The following is a 21,286-nucleotide window of genomic DNA, read 5'->3' on the forward strand; positions in this document are numbered from 1 at the left end:
GCCTTCATGTCTCCCCTTCTAATCTTTCAACATGTTTTGTAAATTTCACGTCGCCAATCCGTGCTTTTGCCCCCTCGCCCCCCGCCCCCGCTGCTGCTGCCGCTGTTGCTTCTGTGAGGCCTCACTGGCCAGCTGTTCGCCGCCGGGGATTACAGACTATATATAACCCGCTTTATCTTTAATCTGCTGTCATCGAGCGGCGGAAAACATTTGCACAATCGCCACTGGACTCAACTCTACTTTAGTTTTAGTATTAGTTTTAGTTTTTTTTTTTTTTTTTTTTTTTAACTACAGTTAACAACAGTTGACATACAGCAAATTAATGTGCTTTTTGACTTCGATACGCGTCAATGGCAGTGCAAATATATTATTTTTCCATCTAAGATTATTCTTTTTAAAATACCAAAAGCAATGGCAAAATCATGATGCTAATATTAGTTTACAATCTCCAAAGTGGAGTCACACAGCTCTGCGTCTTCAAAGACTTCTACAGTACTTTGAAGCTCTTAAAAGCGCCTCATCCAAAATGGAAGCGCTTCTGCAACATTCAGAAGGCAACGAATTTCAATATGACTCAGCTTTATGTGCGTGAGCTTGCGTATCACATTCATCGGCAGGGTGTCCTCGTCAATAAAATAGAAAGCCAAGAAGGGGGCGGGGGGAGAAATGGTTTTTACGTGGCACATTGATGTCAAGCCCGACATGACATCTTCTGGCAAACAAGCAAGGTGACCACAGAGAAGGGCGGACTGCGCACGAAGTGGCTGAAGGTCAAAAAGGCTTCACGCTGACAAGGTAAATTAGACACTGGAGCGCCTCACGCCAGCTCGGTGTGACTCTCTTCGCACTCTTATGGTGTGACGCGCTAAAAACTGCTGGATGGCACGGTGCTGTGATTTGGTGTTAAGGCAGCAAAACGCCGGTAAAAATAACCTGGTGACGACAGGAATGCACGCAGGAATTATGGTAAATATTTATAAATATTTTTTTATGGGTCAGAACAATATGCAGGAATTTTAAGTTGCGCAATATCAGTGTAGTACCAAGTTCTGCCACAACATGCCGGGCAGCACTGAGCTCTCTGGGAAGACATGATTGAAGAGGCAGAGAAGGCCCCCAACTAAACTCCAGTAATAGTCGACGTTTTTAATATGCAGAGCAATTTTTTAAAATTGTTTTATATATTTACATATTGAATTTTTCTTAAAAAAAAAAAAAAAAAAAAAGCCCTCCACTGTCAAAATTTAAATTGCTGTCAAGTTGCTTTCCAGTGCACGTTCTCGACTTGAGTTGTCCCGAGCAACAACAAAGTGCTGCCTCATTCTGGCCGCAGCCTCGTCTGCGTGCTCGCTCGCTTCGCAGCATCATAAAGCGCGCGGGGCGCTAAAGCACGCGGGCATTAGCAGGTCTGGTTTCCCGTCGCATCCGGCCAGAGAGCGCTTAATGGAACGGGGGAGTGCACAACACAAATCCATGTTAAAACACACAGAGAGGCATTAGTGGCTCCAGAAGTGTGGGAGAAGAAACACGCACACAAACACGTACATCTTTATGGACTTGCTACTTCATATTGCTATGCAGTGGAGGTTAATTCATTTACTACCATTGACGGGTAAAGACGCAAAGATCCATTTTTTATTTATTTATTTTATTTTTTTTTTACTTGGCTAGTAGTGAATGAGTTCAGGAACAGGAGAGACTATAACTAAGGCAGTGGAATGTGAAAAAAAAAAAATTGCGGTGCATGCTAGTCGCATCTCTCAAGGCTTAAGCGTCAAGTTTTTAAAAATGGTGTTCCACTGGGTTCAAGTTTGGGGCCCCTGCAGTTCTATTGTATTTGCTGCCCCAGTAGCTGAGTGGAAAATACTGGCCTTGGAGGACATCATTCTATTCTCATTTACTTGAAAATTGCATGAATAGTCTCAGCACATGATACAAAAAAAACTGCCCGTCTTGTCATCATCTGCTCACATTAGCATAGTTCGACTTCCTGTTTTGATTCATAAAGCAGCCCGCTACGACATATTGATGTTTACGTAGCCTGAGGAATGATGCTCACTCTATTTTCCACATGTAGCTACAACATTGGCTCAAAAAGTAAAATCACTGCTTCAAGGAAACAGCAAGCAAACTCGTCGGGCCGGAATTACTTCCAAGGAGGAAAAAAATAAATAAAATATCCACAAATGCCTCCATTGCACAACCACACTGCGATGATGTAAACACAGGGCTCCATCAACTTTCAAAGATTGCGGGCAAACAAACAGATTTATGGATCCTGCCTATGCCCGTCTAATCTTCAATGTGAGGCCAACTTCATCACACGGAGTCACAGTGCTTTTTTTTTTTTTTCACCTGCCAGTGGCCTCGTCTCCGTGTTTATGTCAGCAGGAGTTTATTAAAGACTTGAAGAGCAGTATGCCCGGTTTGTCCATCGCGAGGCCCTGGTGGCTTGTTTTATCTCCGTGCGTGTTTGATCGCCGCCATGTTACTGAAAATTGGCGGGAGGGTCACGCCTCCGTCACTCCCTCCCCCCCCCCCACGTCCCCTCGAGGAGTGCCCTGCTACTCTCATTACTCTGCCAGTTCCGACCGCGTATGCTCTCATCCCCCCCCCCGTGTGGAAGCTCAACTTTAGAAGGGCGATCTAAAACCACTTTTGCCTATTGGGCCACAAATCTGTCAGCCTTTCGGCATCACACGGGCATTAAAAAAAATAAATTGCTTTTTACCCTTTGGACAGGTTTTGAACAAGTGGAAAAACATTTTAAGCGCTTGCTCGTACAGTTCTCAAAGTGAGAAGCCAAGCATGATTGCTTGAAGTTGTTCGTTTCAAGCCCGTTTAGCTTGAGCTAACAATGCAAAACGCCATAGACGGGCTAACAATTAGCATCAGTGTTGCAGTGTTGAATTTGAATACAAAGGACAGAAAAGATCTCAATAAAAACGACATATACTCTTTATCCTGGAACGCATTAACGCCATTTCCATTCATTTCAATGGAGAAAGATGATTTGCAAAGCGAGTGTAGAAAATTTGACTCAACTCTTGCTGTCGACTCTAATACTCCACAAAAAATAAACACTTATAGGCACAAACAATGAACCGTACTATTGCAACGGAACACCGCATGCGTTTTCACCATTACAGCCGGCCCCCCGAGGGCAATAATAACCACGACGCAATCCGTGACCAAATCAAGTGGAGTTCTGTCTCGTTGCATGCCCCAGACGCCGCAAGGCAGGTGAGTCCGGAACCGTCTGACCTTGAGCTCCGCTGGGTTATTAACATCTAATAGAGCTCAGGTGCAACCAGGACAGGCTCCCCTGCAACATGGCGCCGGCTCAAATTAGACAAATCCGCCACTCGTCCCCGCTACCCACAATGCAATTCTATCCTCGCTTGAGGGCCAAAATACTCACGCCCGGATGCGCAACTGAGGAATGACGAGGAAATATTTGCTTGCGGGTTCATGAATGCACTTCATCTAAAAGCGTCAAGGTGGTATTGGGAGGCAATAAACATGAATGAAGATGAGTTTCTGCTCCTGAGCTACATCAAATGTAAATCAAAAAGCATGTGAGGGTCTTCCGAGCCGCCTAAACGGGCAGACGTAAAGACACCGAAACGGTACGATATCAAGCATTAGCGTGTTATTCTTTGACCTTTCGTGTCGGTTTGTTTTAATCAAGAGAGGACACAAATAAGACCCGACGACTTCACCACCGAAAGCGGTGCTTCGCAATTATTTTTTGTTCAAAAAGGTGTTGAAACGAGTGAAACTGAGACATGAAGGGAAAACGTTAACCCGGCCCAGGAGGCTCAGCACCGATCAAATCCATCAAGCGGAAGGCGACGGTCCAACCCGGAGGCTAGCTAGCAAGCGAGCGAGAGCCCCCCCGGGAGGACAGCGAACCTCATACAACCCACGGGGCGCTAATTGGGTGCCGAATGATTGATGGCGCTTTATTGTCAGGAAGCTGCATCTTCAGGTAACTGGCTCAAAAACAATATTGTGAATTTGCTCGGGCTGGGTGATCACGGAAAAAAAATATACATTTGGAAATCACGATTACTAAAAACGAGTATTCATTGATTTCAATACATTAATTCAACTACCAAACTCTCCAATCCCAAATTTCCATTGTTATTTTCTTTGATCGTGTCTTGATGATCGTGATTAGTCAAAATTGAAATTACGACCACGTCCCGATTAATCGTCCAGCATTAGAATCGCGGCGCATGAATCGGTTATAATAAGTAAACCAAACTAAAACAGCGAATATAAACACAAAAGCCCACATGCACCAAAAAGGTCAACCAGCAAGCAAACGCTCCAAGTTGGCGTGCTGAGGAGTGACGGATTTATGGATTAAGACTGGCTTAGGCTGGACTGTCACATGTTGCTTTGATTGAAGCTGGCAAGCCATCATAAACCGTTGCGATGCATTTGTTTCCGCCCCCCCCCCCACCCTCGCCCCCCCAAGTCCACATTGGCCAAATCCTCCGTGATGAAAAGGAGCCAGCTGACAACCAGCTGTGGCATGTTACGTCAGCGTACGCTCGCCTTTTTGCTCACAGGAAGGCTCCCGGTGTGCCATTTTCTCCCACTCGCTTTACAGCATGCTTGCAAAAGTACTCACACCCTGGGCTAAAGTGGTCGAGTCAAGAAAAGGTTCCGGTAAAAGTGCAAGAACCGCATGATGCACTGAAAGGTACCAAAGTTAAGAAAAACAAACAAACAATAAATAAATCAAAATAAATAAATAAATAAATAAATACATTTACAGTCATATACAATATGCGCTAATTTTCCCACTTCAACAAAATATAATTTGCCAAAAAAAGCTAAATACGTCAAGAAAGAAAATGTACTATTTTTAGAATACCGTTGGAATATAATACAAGGAAAAATTATTACAAAAAAAAACTATAACACATGAAATATTTCCTGGAACCGTCATATATTATGAGGAAAATTTTCACTTTTTCCGAAAAAAAAATCGGGAATATTACAAAAATCAAGTCAGAATTGACAAGAAAAAAAATTAAAATACTGCTGTAATATAATACGAGGAAAAAGTATGAACAAAATAGCGAAAACAAACTAATATTTACTGGAAGACTGTCATATTTTCCGAGGAAAAAAATTCTCTTATTCTGAGAAAATCTGGATTATTACTGGAATAAAGTAATAAATTACAACAAAAAGCCGCAACCGGATGAAAAGAAAGTTATGAATTTAAAAGATAAGCTCAGAGAAAATCACCCGCTAAATTCCATGAAAAAAGTAGCAATATCAGGAGAAAAAGAAGTTGTGATTCTCAAAAAAATCATCCTGAACTGACTCAAGTCAAAAGATTCCGACAAAACGGTCGACGAAAGAGACATTCTGTAACAGAGTTGATCATCTTAAAACCGGGATGAGAATTCCACACAGCACCAAGATGCAAAGTTGACTTTCGCTACAAAAGCATCCCCAAAAAAAAAAAAGAAACTGTCCGTGCTCCCCGTGCACGTACCTTGCAGAGTTTCTGATAGCGCGGCGAGGAAATTGCCATCCTCTGGAGTCTGTGTAGGAAGACCACCACTTTCTGGAGGGAACTCCGGACCATGGCCATCATTTTAGGACTGCTCCAAGTGTGCAGCAGCCTGGCGCCGGTCCGCATGCTATCACTGCCCTAGCCCGCTCATGGCGCCGCGTCCGCCGTCTCCCTTGGAAAGCTGCCGGACTTGAGCCCAGCCGAGCCGCCGCGATGCTCGCGCACGCGCTCACTCGCTCGCTCGCTTACTCACTCGCACTGAGCTCAGCATGGTTCTTCGTTTTCATCTCACGCGAACCCGAGACTCACTTTCTCCTCCGCCAGCACGTTCGCAAATTGGTTGTGACCAAGAAGAGGATGGAAAATGTTTAAAAAGTGCCGAGTCGGACAAGACGACGAGCAGCTCCGGCTCCGCTCCGCGGGCGATCCCGTTAAGAGAGGAGAGGACAGCTGTGAGATGGAGCGAGGAGGGGCGGCAGGTAGCGCCTCCTTTGTGCACTGGCTACATCAATGGGGAGAGCGGCAGAGTAATAACACGCGGGATTGTCAAGGAGGAGGAGCAGGAGGAGGAGGAGCAGGAGGGAGCTTCCAGGAAGCCAAAGTCCCCGTTGGGATTTCTCCCTGGCGCTGTCAAACACTAAAGTCCCCTTTGAGAAAACTAATACACGTGAAAAATAAATAAATGAATAAATAAAGGAAAAAAATAAATGCGTAAATAAATAAATAAATGTCACGGCATGGAACAATGGCGAAGAAAAAAAATGAAAGTAAATTAATTAATTATTAATTATTTATTTTATATTATTTGTATTAATTAATTGAGTAAATTACGAGGGAAACTCAGATCGTTATGAAAATAGTCGACTATAATACAAAGTCGTAATGTTGCAAGTTTTGAAGTGCCTGAATAAATCGCATATTGCATGTAAAAAAAAAAATAAAAAATTAAGGAAAAAAAAATTATAATCAAATCATCAAAACTCAAATTATATAAAGATTCCCAAATAAATTAAAATTTTACGTTGACGTATAGCAGATAATAAATTGGAAACAAAGATATTTCGAGAACAGAGTTCTGATCTTATGGGGGGGAAATCAAATTATGACAATAAAATGCGATTGTTACGGTAAAAAATCGCAAGAAAGACGCTCAATATTCAGAGGAAAAATGCGGAATAGAAAATATAAGTGTTAAAGTCCCAACTGCAAATTGCACTAAAAAGGGAAAATGACAAGAAAATGTCGTAGAGACTCACAATTAATCCGCGTTGTGCTAAGATCGATGAGAAAAGCCGCACGACTGCGCAAGCAAGACGGACGACAAGCCACGTGATCTCATTTCCACACACGTTAATAAATAAATGATAATAAACGAACAACTCCGCGGCTGAGCGAGCTCGCCGGCGCTGTCCCATTTTACACGCGCGCCGGCGCCGATGCCACCTCCACGGCGGGATAATTGCCGTAACATTCCGTTCGGCTCGCGGCTCAGGCGGCGCCGTGACGCTCCTGACCCCGAGAGAGCTTGCGTAAGAGCGGCTTGCCGCTTTGAAGTGCAGCTGAAAATTGCGACTGTGCGAGAAAACTAAAAAAATAAAATAAAATAAAGAAATAAGTTTTTGAAATGAGGCTGAATGCGAGAGAAACGCATCAGCACAACCTATTCCAATTTATGCTCTTTGTACGCACTAGTAAGACAATCCAGCACTAGTTGAACGACCGTTTCACTAGAAATTATTTGTTCCCGTACGAAAATGACATGTTAGGCAAAAGTTGACATCTGTGAAATTCTGCAATAGTTGACATCTACTAGTGAGATGTTTTTAATTGGAAAAATTTGAATACGTCACTAGTAGCACACTTGTCAACTAGTGCACAATTCTGTTGTCCTACTAGCCGGTGCTAGACAATTAATTAAATTCAATTCGGCATCGCACTCTAGGAAAATCGCAAAAAATATTTGGCATTATTGCAGTAATCTAATTCGTAATATACTTTTGATTGGAGGTGAAACGATTAATCGACAATAATCGTTTATCAAATTAATTGTGTAAATAATCTAAAATGCAAAGTCAAGTTGAGCTAAAACTCGGTATTCTATTTAATATTGTATTTGTGGAATATGAATCACTTTTTATCCATAAAACACGATTTTTTTCCAGCTCACAGGGCGGCCATTTTGTCTTACTACCAATCTGATGAGGAACATAGAGCATAAAGATTTTTTATTTTATTTTTTTTTTTACTTGACTTCCCCTTTAAAATTGTCAAAATCCTCAGAGTTTCAGCCTCTCGTTAATAATAATTAGCAGTTTTTTATTTATTTTTTTTAGCCATCCACATTCAAGTCGAGGCAAATATTTCGTAATTATTACACACACATGCGTACACATAAACAGTGGTCGGGGGATTATGCTAAACTTTGTGGAGGAAGAGTATTTAGAGAAGGTTTAAATCCATTTTCAGTCAATATACAAGTATTGACTTCCAGGGAATTACAAGACGGTTTTGTTGCCTCGCTTGTTGTTAATCCCGTTGATGGTATCAGGTGACTGTGTGTGTCTGTATGTTTCAACAAAGTCGTAAATGTGTTAAAAAAATTTTTTTTTTTAAAAAACGTTTGCCTGAGCTCAGGGTGCTTGCCGGTCCCTCCAAATGGCTTTTCACACTTGAACGCCATCCATCAATCGGAAGCGCGGCAGAGATAGAAACAAGAGCCGACGTGGCTTTAATTAAGGCGATATGTCAGGAGGCCCCAGAGGTGCAGGGCAAGTCCTGCTTTTGCTCGAGACAATTGCGCCGAGGCGTTTACACATGCGGCATATGCATGGATGTCACACTAATTTGGGGACTGAGTAGACTGAGAACAAGAATTATTTTTTGGGAGGGTTAATCAACCGTTTTTGTCACACCCAATCTCTCGAAAAAGCTATTCATTGAGATGCTCTTAGGTATGAACAAGAAATTCAACCAAACATGTTATCTATAATACTAATTTGTCTCGACGTTGTTGCACTGTTTGTGTTCAATTTGGATTTGGATCATCTAGAGTTGTTTAGATGCGTTAGCCTTGGTTGCTCATAGTCCCGCACTCTTGAACGATCGTATGGCGTTCCACAGGGTTCAATTTCGGGGCCTCTTCTGTTTTCAAATTATATTTGCTGCCCTCAGGGTTCCATCTTACGAATGTGTGGCATTTTCTTTCGCTGATATGCAGATGACAATGAGATCTATGTCCCTCGGACACTCTCCTCAAGCTATTTAAAACTGGTTGAGGGCAACAGACGCATATTCAACACATCCATGAATCAATGCGCTGCACTCAATGTGCACACGTGTTCAGACACCCCTTAACATGCCCTCTCGTTGACACGCGTATGGATTCACCTCGGCACTAATGGAGGACGACACTGAGATAATCGCTCCCACCTGTGCACACTCCCCCACACCGCGTCTCGACAGAGCTCCTACCTCCAACTGTCGTCCGAGCTCCTTGACGTGGACCGAGTCCTGTGACAAGTCCTCCCTCTGGGAGGCGTCGGCCAGCACGTTGACGGTGGTCTCGGCCTCCTGGAGCCACTTGAGGAAGGCTTCCAGCTCCCTGAGGGACACCTGCAGGACCTTCAGCTCGCCGTCCAGCTGCCCGTGGCGGTCGTTGGCCCTGCACGGACCAAAAGGGAATTCATGTCTTTGTCCTTACCTATGACAGCAGCGCCTTGAGATAAAAGTTAAACTGGAGCTGTGATCACGCTCATATCTGAGTATACTTTGAAATCACCTCTTTGAAATGAATGCAAATGTCGTTAATCTGTTCGAGTCACAAAAATACGGCAATTGTTTTTTTAATGTGTTTTTAACAAAAATAATTCTTGCTAACATTCTAATTTATAAAATATAGTATTTAAATATTTAAATGGAAGTACAGAATTAATCCATTTCTGCCACATTTTTTGTTTCAATTCATAGGTTTTGTATGGCTTCTTCTGCTGTATGCGTCTTGGCCACCAGGGGGCAGTATACTATAGAGAGAGAAAGATGTGTCTGCTGCGCCACCATTTGTGTTACTATTTGTTAGCTGGTCGTTGGTATTTTACATTGTTTGTTAGCATAGAGCTAATCAGCGTTTTCTAAAGCAAAGCTATCTGGATTTTTTTTTTTTTAAATGCGCACTGTGTAATTCTTTGTTTTATGTCTAGTTTGAGAGTAAGCTTCAACTGGGAGTGGCAAAAAAAAAAAACAGCTTGAAGCCACTTTTTTTTTTATTGTTCACAATCTATCTGCTTGCTGCTACTCTAAGCAAAAAAAATCTGCAGAGCAGCAGATCGTATCTCAAATGTACCACTACATTATTTTTATTACATTCTAATGAATGCGTTTAGAGCTAAAAAGTCATTGCCAATGATTGTACTTAAAAAATAAAAAAACACCCAATTTAGTCATGATTTATCGCAATCCTCCCATCACAAAATCAATACATGGAGATGCCATCAATTAAATGACTCCTTAGTTGTTGCTTGATGTCTCCATCGATATTGTATAATGAATTGCGAAACAAATGTAATTCACTTTACAGGATGGTTGTCATTATTCGTGGATGAAAAATCTTTTAAAGAAAAATGCTTTGCACCTGTTGTTGAGGTTGTTCCAGGCGGCGTTATGCGCATCGATGACTTCTTTCACCCGCCGGGTGTCGTCGCTGGCGTACTCACGCAGAAGATGACCGGAAAGCTCGTTGAAGGCCGCCACCGCAGCTTGGCCTCGACTCAGCTCTTGCAAAAAAGCCTGCGTCGACATAAACGTCAGGAAAATATGATACACGCGCTTGTGCATCCTTGGCTAAAAATAATAATCGTCGTTTGGTTTAAGTAACATTTAGGGTTGTCTTGACTGCGATTGGTCACAAAGCCGCGTTGCTCGCAGTTGCCCTCTAGTGTTCATCCCACGCAGTGCGTCAGCAGTTCCCACGAGGCGCAATTTGTCATCGTTTCTCATGAAGATGACGGTTGGTGTGGGCTCACTGATGCTATTAAGCCTCCAAAGGAAGATGCGGTGAGGTGATTCATTCCCCATCTTGCACTTTTAATCACGCTTTGATATGTGCTGGTAATTAAAGCTGCGAGCAGGAAAGTGAGCAGGCCCTCGCAGCCTCACGCCTGTCTGGAAACTCAGACGTTTTCACAACTTGCCATAGCAGCAATATGGTAGATTTCCGGTGCCATTTTTTTTTTGGTGGGTCTACTCGTGTCAGACCTGTGCTAAATTTCACAAAGAAATTCTGTTTGCCGTCACCTTGCTGTCAGCCAGCTGAATGGTCAGAGGATCTCGGGACTCTCTGGACTGCTGCAGCGTGTTGTGGAACCAGCCTTCCTTGTGGCCAATCAGAGCCTGCGCCTCCCGCCGCTGAGCCTCCCACTGGTCGCTGTGGCCGATCATGTTGTCCAGCTGCTGGAGACGCGCCACCACGCCGTGCTGCGTGTTGTCCCACTGGTTGCGTACTCGCTCCACTGATGGGGAATTAAAAAAGGAATAAATAGACGAAACAACCAAGGTGATGCGAGTTGAGTAGCACGTACGTTTCTCTGTGATGGACGTGCGCACATCCAGGTTGGACGTCTTGTTTTTGATGTTCTGTGCAAGGGTGAAAATATCCTCCAGCTGAGGATGACGCTGCTCTAGGTCGCTTTTGGTCACCTGGGAGGATGAAACAATCATGAACAAAGTCCGAGTGAATAAGTTTCTTGTTCTGAAATTTCTGAAAAAAATAAATCAGAAGTAAAAAAAAAAAAAAAAAATCTATTATAAAGTTAGGAAAGATATATAATTAAAAACATAAACTAATTAGAAATTTTAAACATTTTAATATTTAAGAAATAAAATACAAAACTAATGAAATAATTTAAAAAAATGAAAAAGCGTCCATTATTGGTAAAAGGAAAAAAAATAAATTCACAAATAAACAAAAAATTTAAGTAATACAAAAACAATTGAAGATATATGCAAAAATGACAATAGAGTGAGGAGAATAGTCAAGGAAAAAAATTACAATGCAATAGAAAAATGAACAAGTAAGATTTAGAAATAAAAAAATGCAAAAGATAATTAAATAAATAATAATAAATAATAAAAATTCAAAATCTGAAATCCAGGGGGAAAAAGTACATAAAAAGAAATCTAATATGATAATATAAAAGTTGAAAAATAATTTTTAGATTTATATAAAAATAATACAAATTAAATGGGTGAAAAATCAAATAAACAATCAAATAAATAAACAAATGGTTAAAAAAAAATGTTGCCGCCACCTGAAGGCTCGCCATGATGGTCCTGATCTCCTCGGTGTCGCCCACCGTGACGATGTTGGACTTGAGCATTTGCGTGATGAGCACCAGCCAGTCGGCCAGCTCGGTGGCCGTCTCGTTGAGGTCGGTGGGCGCCACCGAGTCGGGCGTGTGCGGGGTCTGGTGATGGGGGTCCTCGCTCGCCAGGCTGGCCATCTGGACAGCAGAGGGCACTGAAGACACCGTAACTGCAAGAAATAAAAAAGGCAACCTTGTAACAGAGGCTTCGCTAATTTTCATTAGCTCAACAATGACATTTTGAAAAAGTTAGCATGAAAAGGAGAATTTCTTTTTTCTTTTTTTTTTTTTTTTTAAAAAGTGTTCCAATAGGTTTGAATGTGCATAAAGTGCATGGGAGTGCTCAAACTATTAAAAAATAAATGTCACCTTCCTCGGGCGGGACTGGAATAGAGCTAAAAAGCTTTACAAGGGTTGACTGTACACATGTTTAAGGAAAAATGAGAGCATGAATATTAAACGTGTTCCCCAACGTAAGTGATGAATGATGCTCCGCGGCGACGGCAGCTCACCAGCTGATTTGTAATTTCAGCCTGCATTTTTCATGCAGGAAATATAAGCATTCCTCTTTCTCCCCGGTACTTGTTACCACTAAATGCTTGTGTTTTTTTATTTTTTTTAATATATGCAGCTGATGATTCATGGGAAAGGAGTGCAAGTGTGTTGCATAATGCAGGGGGGGCAATATGAATGAAACTGCAAAGTCTAAAATGACTTGCTGAAGTCGACAAGTCTGGAATTAAAAAAAAATGAATATATATTTTTTTAAAATTTAATAAGAGACAAGTTAGTCAATAAATGAAGCTAAAAAAATTGATATGCATAATAATGTTGAATGCACAAATTAAAAAATAAATGCAAGTAAAAAGAGAAAAAAAATAGATGAATACCAAAAAATATTTAAAGTAAATAAAAGATATTAAATAAATAAACTACATGAATAACTAACTATCCCCATTTTAATGCCATGAATACAATCCAGCAATCCAAAAAAAAAGTGTTTTTAATAAAATAATACATCCCTCTCAATAAAACTAATAATCTAAAAGGGTACGTAAAGATTATTATTTTTTTTTTGTAAAGTGTCATTTGTATGTCGTGTAGTATTTGTGTGTTGAATGCGTGCTGGCAGGGGGCGTGGCCTAGTGGATGGCATCAGGTAGCTGTCGTCAGATTGGCCGTTTCGTCTGCGTGTGAGCATTTGGTCGTGAGCTGTGGCCGACAGCAGCCCCTTGAACAATTTTGGATTTTGGCCCCAAAAAATTACGCAAACCCCCCAAAAATTAATGAAGGTACGTCGTGACTAGTAAGAATATTAAATGCTGTTTACCGAGTTGCTGGTGCTCCACAACGCGAGTGTGGTGCAGCGTCCACGGGGAAACGTGCGCCTGCAGCGACTCCCGCAGACGACCATCCAAAACTTTCCAATCGGACGCCAGCTGCTCCACCTTGCTCTGCGAGCGCGCCATGAAACATTCAAGAGGGTGAGATGAGCAACAGCGCTTTAATAAAACAGCCAATTAAGCCGCAATCAGTTCCGGGAGAGAAAACGACCCGCTGCAATATGATGTAATTACACAGTAGTGTGAATTTCGGAAGGCTTATTGAATAAATCACACGAGGCTGAGGGAACCTTTTCATGAGGAGAAAGCTGCTGGCGTCTCTGAAGCTCAATAGAGTGAGCCAGGAGGTCCTCTAAGTCCTTTTTTCTGTCTTTCATGGACACCTCCAAAGCCTGAAAACAACACAATACAATTTTAGGACGTGTGTTTTAAGAGATGACTCCCACAATATTGCGTTTCATCGTTTCCTAATCCCAGAAAAAAAAATTTCGGGTCATCCCTGATTAATAAATCAAGTCCACTGTGTACCTGCGCTTGGCCGGGACTCAGGCCTCGATTTGTGATGGTCTGGTGCGTGATGACGACCCAGTCGGTGAGCCGGTTCATCTTGTCGCGGAAGTGGGCGTGGCTCTGCAGGTTGGCCTCCACCTGCGCCACTTTGTCTAACAACTCGTGGGTAACCTGCATGTTGGGATACAAGAGAGGAGATGTTGAGCGAAGAAGACATTTTTAGGTAACGAGAGATGCCATGTGACAAGTTGGGTCGAACCATTCTAGTATGGGGGAGAATCTGGATTTTTTTAAAATTAAAAAAATTAATAACCTACTGAATAGAAACATTGTTTTATGAACTTCTATCTTCTTCCTGAAACATTGAATTAATTCAATAATTATTTTTGAAGGATTTTTGCAGGTTTGTTTTTTTTTTTTATTTTACCTCTCGCGTACCCCCCCTGGAGTTCCAGATGACAAATGAGCTCCTCGAAAATAGATGCTAATAATTTATGTGGCGGCGTCTCAGCCCACCTTGCTCCAGTTGAGGTTGATGGCTCTGAGTTTGCCCACGTGGTGGTCTCTGGTCTGCGGGCTCACGGCGGGACTGGCCAGGATCTGCGGGGCGTGTTTGTTGAGCCAGCCCAGGTTTTCGTTCTGCGCATCCATCTCCAGGGCCAAGACCTGTGAGGGAAGACACTCCGGTCGTTTATCGCATCAAGCGCTATTGATCCAAGGAAAGGTAATCACGTTGGCCTCGGTGGAACAAATGGGGAAGGAAAAACCTGAGCTCAAACGCTTGTCAGGTCGGGGGAAAAAAACAAAACAAAAGAAATTGGCTCTTGCTTCAGTGGACACCCGGCCTCAATTTGTCGAGCGCCTCGCCTCAAGCATTAGTCAAATTTTTGGCTCCTCAAGGGATGGAAAAACAACAATTTTTTTTTTTTGCCATCACTCATTCGAGGTACATTTAAGCAACTAGGACACATTTTGTGCCTACCTTGAGTTCTTTGAGGTTCTGGTCAGTGGAGGAGACGGGAAGTGTGACAAAGGCGTTTTCCGCTTGCTGCAGCCACAAAGCCAAATCCTCGCTTCGCCTCGTCAGGTCTGCCAGGGCAGGATCGCCCGCAGCCAGCCTGCACAGACACATTACACACCCAGATTGGGATCTCCATTTCCCTCCAGGTTGCAGACTTAATCCTGAAATTGACATTTAAATTACCATTGGCAACTAATTGACCGCTCCCGATAAGGAAACAAAGAAGATAGGCAGGAAGTGCTGACCTCGATCCTGTACTACATTGGAAATTCAAGACTTCTAATCGTAATCCAGTTACGGAAACGATGGCGTTATATCGGCACCGTGACCCCTCGTTTTGCATAATATCCACGTTTTCATGAATACCTGCGCTGTCGATCCGCGACCTGGCGCTTCACAGCCCTCCATCGCTGACTCAGGGTGTGGAGCTTCTCTTCCAGCAGAGGGCCATCGGGGGAGGACAGCTGGCCGGTGATGCGCTCTCCTGTGCGGCTGAGATCAGCCAGGACGGCCTGATGGCTGGTGAGGCCTTCCTCCAACTCCTGGAGGAAGAAACAGTTTCATTCAAATAAATAAATAAATTAATTAATTAATAAATAAATTATAATTATGAAATTATATTATAAATACATAAATTATAATTATAAAATTATATGTAGTTATAATATAATTATATTATATTATAGAATTTAATAGAATAATTCCACACCCTCATTTTTCTAGAAAAAAAAAAAAACCCGTCACGACACTGAATATGCAGATTTCCAAATGTAAACTCACGTCAGCTCAAATCTTAGTAAAGTCTCCTCACACCAAAATTCAAATCAAGTCAATCAATGTCTAAATTTGAGCCAAACAAGTCCCGAGAACGAAAATTAAGCTCCGACTCCCCCCGCCTCTGCTAATTGGTGTCGCTTAATCCCTTCACTCGCTCTTAAAACCTGCGAAAAAGAAAAAAAAAAAAAAATCCTGAAGACGGCTTTAGTAAGCAAACAAAGACGCCGTCTCGTCTTCCGTTGTGCATAATGAATTTGAATCGATTGTAGTTGTTTGTTTAATAGATGCAGTATAGAAACAACATGTCTCCGCAGGGGACTGGAGTTGAATTATCAAAGAGCGGCGAACAAGCGTCTGAACGATTCAAAGAGTAAGAGCATATCTTGACGATAACGATCTTGCTTTGAACTCGTCTTCAATGAGGATTCATCACATCGGATGTACTGAGCAGAACTTTGCATCTGTCATGGACATCTAATGACCACGTGGTCGCACTTTGAGAAACAGCCAAAGCAAATGGAGAAAAAAAAAAAAAATGACCGGACAAACGACTCCGGTGCCTTCGACTGACCTCTTGGTGGCGTCGTGCTGAGTCCAGGTCCAATTGTCCCTCGGGACCAACGCCGTCCGACAACAGCCGCTCGGTGTCGGTCAGCCATTGGCTGATGTTGTTCAGGTCGCAGTGGAAGTGTCTCCACTCCTCGATGGCGCGGTCAAAGCTCCTGCACAAGCAAAAAAATAATAATAATTTGAACATTTCTATGTAGACATTGTAAATGCATTTGAAGAAAAAAAAACTTTGCCAAAGAACTCCATTTGTTTGGCTTTTTTATTTCTTTTTTTAAATTTTTCTATTTATTTGAATTCCTAAGGACAGTTTGCCTCCATTTGTGACTGTGAGGCAATTATATTTCTTATGTTAGTGAGGTGGCAAATGAAAAAAATAAAAAAATCATATACACACAAATCTGTAAAAATAAATAAATAAATAAATAAAAATATACAGAATTGCAGTGGAGGCGTCACACTCACCCTTTACGCTGGTTGTACATGCGGTTGAGGCGGTCCCACTCGGCGTCGAGTTGCGTGACCGCGTCTTCAGTTTGGGAGACCTCTGCGGGCGACGCGTGCCGGACGACGTCCGGGTGGCGCTCGTGGATTTCGGCCACACGTTCGCTCAACCGCTCCAGGTTTCCGCTGATGGTCTGAAGGAAAGAAGAACAAATAACAAATGCACTGCAGTCTCCGTTGACGTAAATGACATCAATGCCATTCAATTTCAATTCATAACCAGCCGGACTTACCCTGAGCGTGTCCTCCTGGCTGGAGAAGTCTTCGTAGAGCCCCCCGCTGAGTTCGGAGGAGTTGAGCAGCAGCTCGTTGTCGGCCATGGCAAGCAGCACTTTGTTGACGTCCAGGAGGTAGCCCGAATGGCTCTGCGAGGTACTGCGGCCGTGCTCCGTCACCGACTGCACACAAACAATTACTGTGAAGTCTGATAATCGTGATAAAATAATAATTTGGAGTTTTGACCACATTTTTTGATGCTCAGTCACTAGACCTTTATTTTAACCTGGATCAATTTTTTTTTTTTTTTGTCTAAACCAAGGGCGAGCAAACTTTTTGATTGGCGGGCCACAATGGGTTCTAAAATTTGACAGAGGGGCCGGACCAGGAGCAGATGGATGGAGTGTTTTGGTAACCTCACCTCATCGGAGAAAAAAAATACATTTAATTTTAAATGAAAGTGAACAAAAGCATTCCAACAAAATATAAGTCTTTGACACACCAGAGTATTTAGAAAATAAAACATCAACAAGGTGTATTCATTTTTTTTTTTTTCAAGTTCGGCGGGCCGGATTAAAACGTTTAACGGGCCACATTTGGCCCCCGGGCCGTAGTTTGCCCACACCTGGACTTTAAACTATCCAGAAAATTACCACGGGAAGCTACCGTCCGCCCGCCAGTGGTTGAAAGATCAGGTCCGTTAATTGATGCGCTGTCAAAAATCCAATTATTTTTTTTCCCCATTCGATCGAATTACATCATGTTGTCTCCGTCCCACCACGAGCGCCGGTGAACGTTTCATGACAAGAAAGACCGTAAACGCAAGTTGAGTCTCGTAGAACTTGCAGTAAAAGCAATCGCTCACCTGGGCCGGCATGTCTCTTATCTGCTGCGTGATCAAGTGGGAAGATGAATCCACGTCGAGTTGCCGGCTTCTGAGCACCCTCAACTCCTAAAAAACACAATAACACAAATTTACATATTCACTGGTAGTCTAGGTAAAATGAATTTACTTTTTGGCTTCTATAGCCGTCAATGGCAGTTAAAAAAAAAACACAAAAAAAAACACGTCGAACCCTGTGAGACGAGTACTGGTTCTGGAGTCGCAGCAGCAGGATCCTCAGTTCCTCCCTCTGGATCTCGTCAGATGTTTGCTCAAGCAGATCTTCTCCTCGTCTCAGCAGGTTTTCTATGCTGGCTTTCTCCTCATCCAGCTGGACAGCAAAAAAGAAAAAAAAAATAGTTGACGAAGCAGCTAAAGAGACGAAAGAGGAGACTTTCCTTTCCGAGGCACTAACAAGCTTCCTGACTGGGACATTGACCTCGCTTTTGATTGGCCGGCTTCGCGCCACTAGCAAGACCGGCGCCATAAAACTTGATAAGGAACACTTTGTTTCGGCTTCGGCCTTGAAGATTTTTTTTTTTCCAAATCCGATGCAACGCTACCTTGTCGTCGTCGGGGATCTTTGCAGGGTCCTGTTGCAGATTCCTGAGCGTGTCTTGGAGCTCGGCCTGGAATTCCTGCATCCCGTTGGAGAGCAGATCTTCAGTCTGAGTCTCCACCGAGGTCTCCAGGTTCTGCTGAACATGCTGGAGACAAAAACAAATCTGGGATGGATTTAGTTTTTCCATGCAAAGATTTACAACCTACATTAAGATGTGTGTTCCATAAAAAATTCAAACTGTGTATTGTCTTCATTTTGGAGCACTCTCAATACACGGACTGGATATTTAGTTCGACCAATCAGATTCGAGCCTCTATGTGTTGCCATGGTAATTTAATTTTCTGAAGGCCTCTAGAATAAATTGCTAAAAATAGCAATGAGAATGTTTCTTTTACCATTTAATTATTTTGTTTATTCATACAGTATAATGTAGTACGTGAAGTTGTCGAACCTGCCGAGGTGCTTCCAGTTTTACGTCCACACTTCCCGACTCCAAACTGGTCATCATCTGCATGAAAAAATACATTTTTAATATCCTAACATCAAAGGTGTGAACAGTGAATTTCCTGAATGCTTCCCGGAAATGTAACCTGGAGATTTGGGTTTACCGTAATGACAATAATGATGACAAGAAAGAATGATGTCTTTAGCCGTCAATGGTATTAAATGAGTTACGTCGTCTACGGATCAGGAATTTTCTTAACTTTATGTGTTGGCATGTCGGGAGTTTTATTTATTAATTTCTTCTTTTTAACCTGGGCAGTTTTGATGTGCTGCGAGACTTTGTCGAAGTTGCAGTTGAGCTCGGCCAGTTTGGGCTCCACCACGTCCCGACAGGCGGTCCCCCGGCTGGTCATCAGGATGACGGCCTGGTCCCTCACGTTGTCCACGCGCATCCCAACGTCCTCCAACTCCTCCAGCATGTTCTGATGACAAAGCGCACAATGCACTCATATTCATTTACTGCCATTGACGGCTAATGACGTCCATTTTTTATCTATTTTTTTACTTGGCTGGTATTGCATGTTTTTACCTTGATCACCTTCTCCCGCTCGGCCGGCTCGAGTCGCTCCGCCTCGTCCAGGTGGATCTGAGTCTGGTAGAGCCACGTGCTGATGTGGGCCAGGTTCTCGTCGAAGATTTCCACTTCGTTCTGATGACTCTGCATCAATAAATAAACTTGATGAAGCAGCATGAGGCTCGTGTTCTCATATTTTGTTTTCCGTCCCGATGGAGTGGCGTTTTCATTTTTATACTGTTGCACCCACCAGCACAGCACTGAGCCAGTCCTCGATCCATGTGCGGACTTGGCCCCAAGACTCGTTGAGGCCGCAGAGTTTGTCCTCCAGCTGCGTCTCGCTGCCTTCCACCAACGTCTGCAGCCCGCCGCTGGTCTCCATCAGACTGGAAAGCTCCACCTGACGGCGCTCGGACTCCTTCAGAAGACCCTGGTGACGCCGCAAACAGCAGTTGAGTCTTTTATTACCGTTATAAAAGCAGTGTCTGTATTTACATTGATAATAATGGTAGTAAAGGATGGAAGAAGTTCCAAGTGTCCAACTGTCTTATGGCGCGCCCTGCTGGCCAAAGGTAGAAACTGCAGGTTGCAGGGAGCAATTGAAATAAATTAACTGATTTTAGGTGACATGACCTTTTCTTTGCTTTGTTTTTCTCACAACTATTTTCCTCTAAAAATATTACTTTTATTTTTCAATATTCCAAATGCTATCCTGAAAAATCTACCTTTTTCCCGTGGAAAAATTATTACCACTTTTTTTAAAATACAAAACTTAATTTTGAAACTAATATTATTTTTCTTTATTTAAAAAAAAGAAAAAAAAAAAAGAAGAAGCATTACTTGTGCTTGTAGTAGTATCTGTCATATTACTAACAGAATCCAAATAAACAATAATAATAAGATCAACAATAATAGCAACAGCAATAATAATAATAATAATAATTTGTATTAGTATGTGCTCACATTGGCCCAGCCAATCTCCGCATCAATGTCTGCCGGCATGTCTCCGCTGTTGTTCTTCTCCTGGAGTGCAGCCTCACTGTTGGTCAGCCACTCCTGCAGGGCGGCGCTCTCCTTGTGGAACTTTTGCGACAGAGACGAGGCTTTTTCCAAGTCTTGCTTTCCCTCTGTTACCTACAAGGAAAAAAAAAATAACACACCAGACCACAGGTTTATTCGCAAGTGTGATATTTAGAGAGTACCGTAAAATTGAGGATAATTTCTGTTCGCCCATCTATGGCATTCTGCATTATAACTTAGCAATAAGATGTTTTCTTTTAAATGTATGTGGTCTCGTTTTGTGTATTTTTGATACGCGAGGGGTCACAGTACCTGTGCCCCCAAGTCATTGTAAAGCAGTTTGAGAGCCGTCAGCTGCTCGTCCATGGCCTTGGGGTTCTCCGTCTGCTGTTTCTGCACAATCTGCCGTCCCGTTTTTATCACCGTCTCCACCTCCAATTTCACCTCACTCAGCAGCTTGTATAATTTCTGCACAGTGACGAGAAATTGAAATCAGCACAGGGGAGACAAGTGTTACCTTGACTGTCTCACCATGCAGCCGTTGAGGTGGGACTGGATTTTCTCCGGCTCCAAATCCTTAACATCCAGAACGTGCAGCTCGGCCTTGGCGCCGTCGAGAATTCTCTTGCAGTCCAACATGCGCTGCTCAAAGTTAGCAGGCTTCTGGAACAGCTGGTACTTTGTGGAAATCTCTCGCAGTTTTCTCTACATTACAAGAAAATAAACGCAAAACAATGAATTTGTAGATGAGCATCAGCAGCGGCAAGTAGACACGAGGCGGGGTCAGTGGTACCTGAAGCTGGTCCAGCATGGTGCCACCTTTAGCAGCTTTGCCATCGGCGGACCGGCGGCGGCAAGTTGGCCACGTTCCTCTTTCGCATCTCCTCCGCCGTCACTTCATGGGTTGCAATCTCAGCCCCGATATTCTGGGAGAAAAAAAAAAAAGTCCAATTCAAACACAGTCTAC

The 21,286-nt window shown here is 42.8% G+C and overlaps 1 protein-coding gene across 1 annotated transcript in view; it reads right to left on the reverse strand.

The window, feature by feature from the left end:
* The window catches only part of utrn (utrophin), a 95,773-nt gene that overhangs the window by 50,817 nt on the left and 23,670 nt on the right, over window positions 1–21,286 (reverse strand). The window contains 26 exon segments of the mRNA XM_088285695.1: window positions 9,014–9,203; window positions 10,170–10,324; window positions 10,832–11,046; window positions 11,116–11,233; window positions 11,845–12,068; window positions 13,229–13,352; window positions 13,532–13,633; window positions 13,770–13,922; window positions 14,268–14,417; window positions 14,734–14,869; window positions 15,139–15,314; window positions 16,121–16,271; window positions 16,582–16,754; window positions 16,854–17,018; window positions 17,702–17,788; window positions 17,913–18,050; window positions 18,283–18,426; window positions 18,733–18,789; window positions 19,037–19,207; window positions 19,315–19,443; window positions 19,550–19,729; window positions 20,263–20,433; window positions 20,632–20,787; window positions 20,851–21,024; window positions 21,113–21,160; window positions 21,162–21,286. The exon segment at window positions 21,162–21,286 is cut by the window's right edge and continues 75 nt beyond it. Coding sequence (XP_088141821.1) covers window positions 9,014–9,203; window positions 10,170–10,324; window positions 10,832–11,046; window positions 11,116–11,233; window positions 11,845–12,068; window positions 13,229–13,352; window positions 13,532–13,633; window positions 13,770–13,922; window positions 14,268–14,417; window positions 14,734–14,869; window positions 15,139–15,314; window positions 16,121–16,271; window positions 16,582–16,754; window positions 16,854–17,018; window positions 17,702–17,788; window positions 17,913–18,050; window positions 18,283–18,426; window positions 18,733–18,789; window positions 19,037–19,207; window positions 19,315–19,443; window positions 19,550–19,729; window positions 20,263–20,433; window positions 20,632–20,787; window positions 20,851–21,024; window positions 21,113–21,160; window positions 21,162–21,286 — 3,812 coding nt within the window.

Source organism: Idiotropiscis lumnitzeri, chromosome 21 (assembly GCF_059441095.1).
Source record: "Idiotropiscis lumnitzeri isolate Australia: NSW breed Sydney's pygmy pipehorse chromosome 21, RoL_Ilum_1.0, whole genome shotgun sequence".
NCBI lineage: Eukaryota > Metazoa > Chordata > Actinopteri > Syngnathiformes > Syngnathidae > Idiotropiscis > Idiotropiscis lumnitzeri.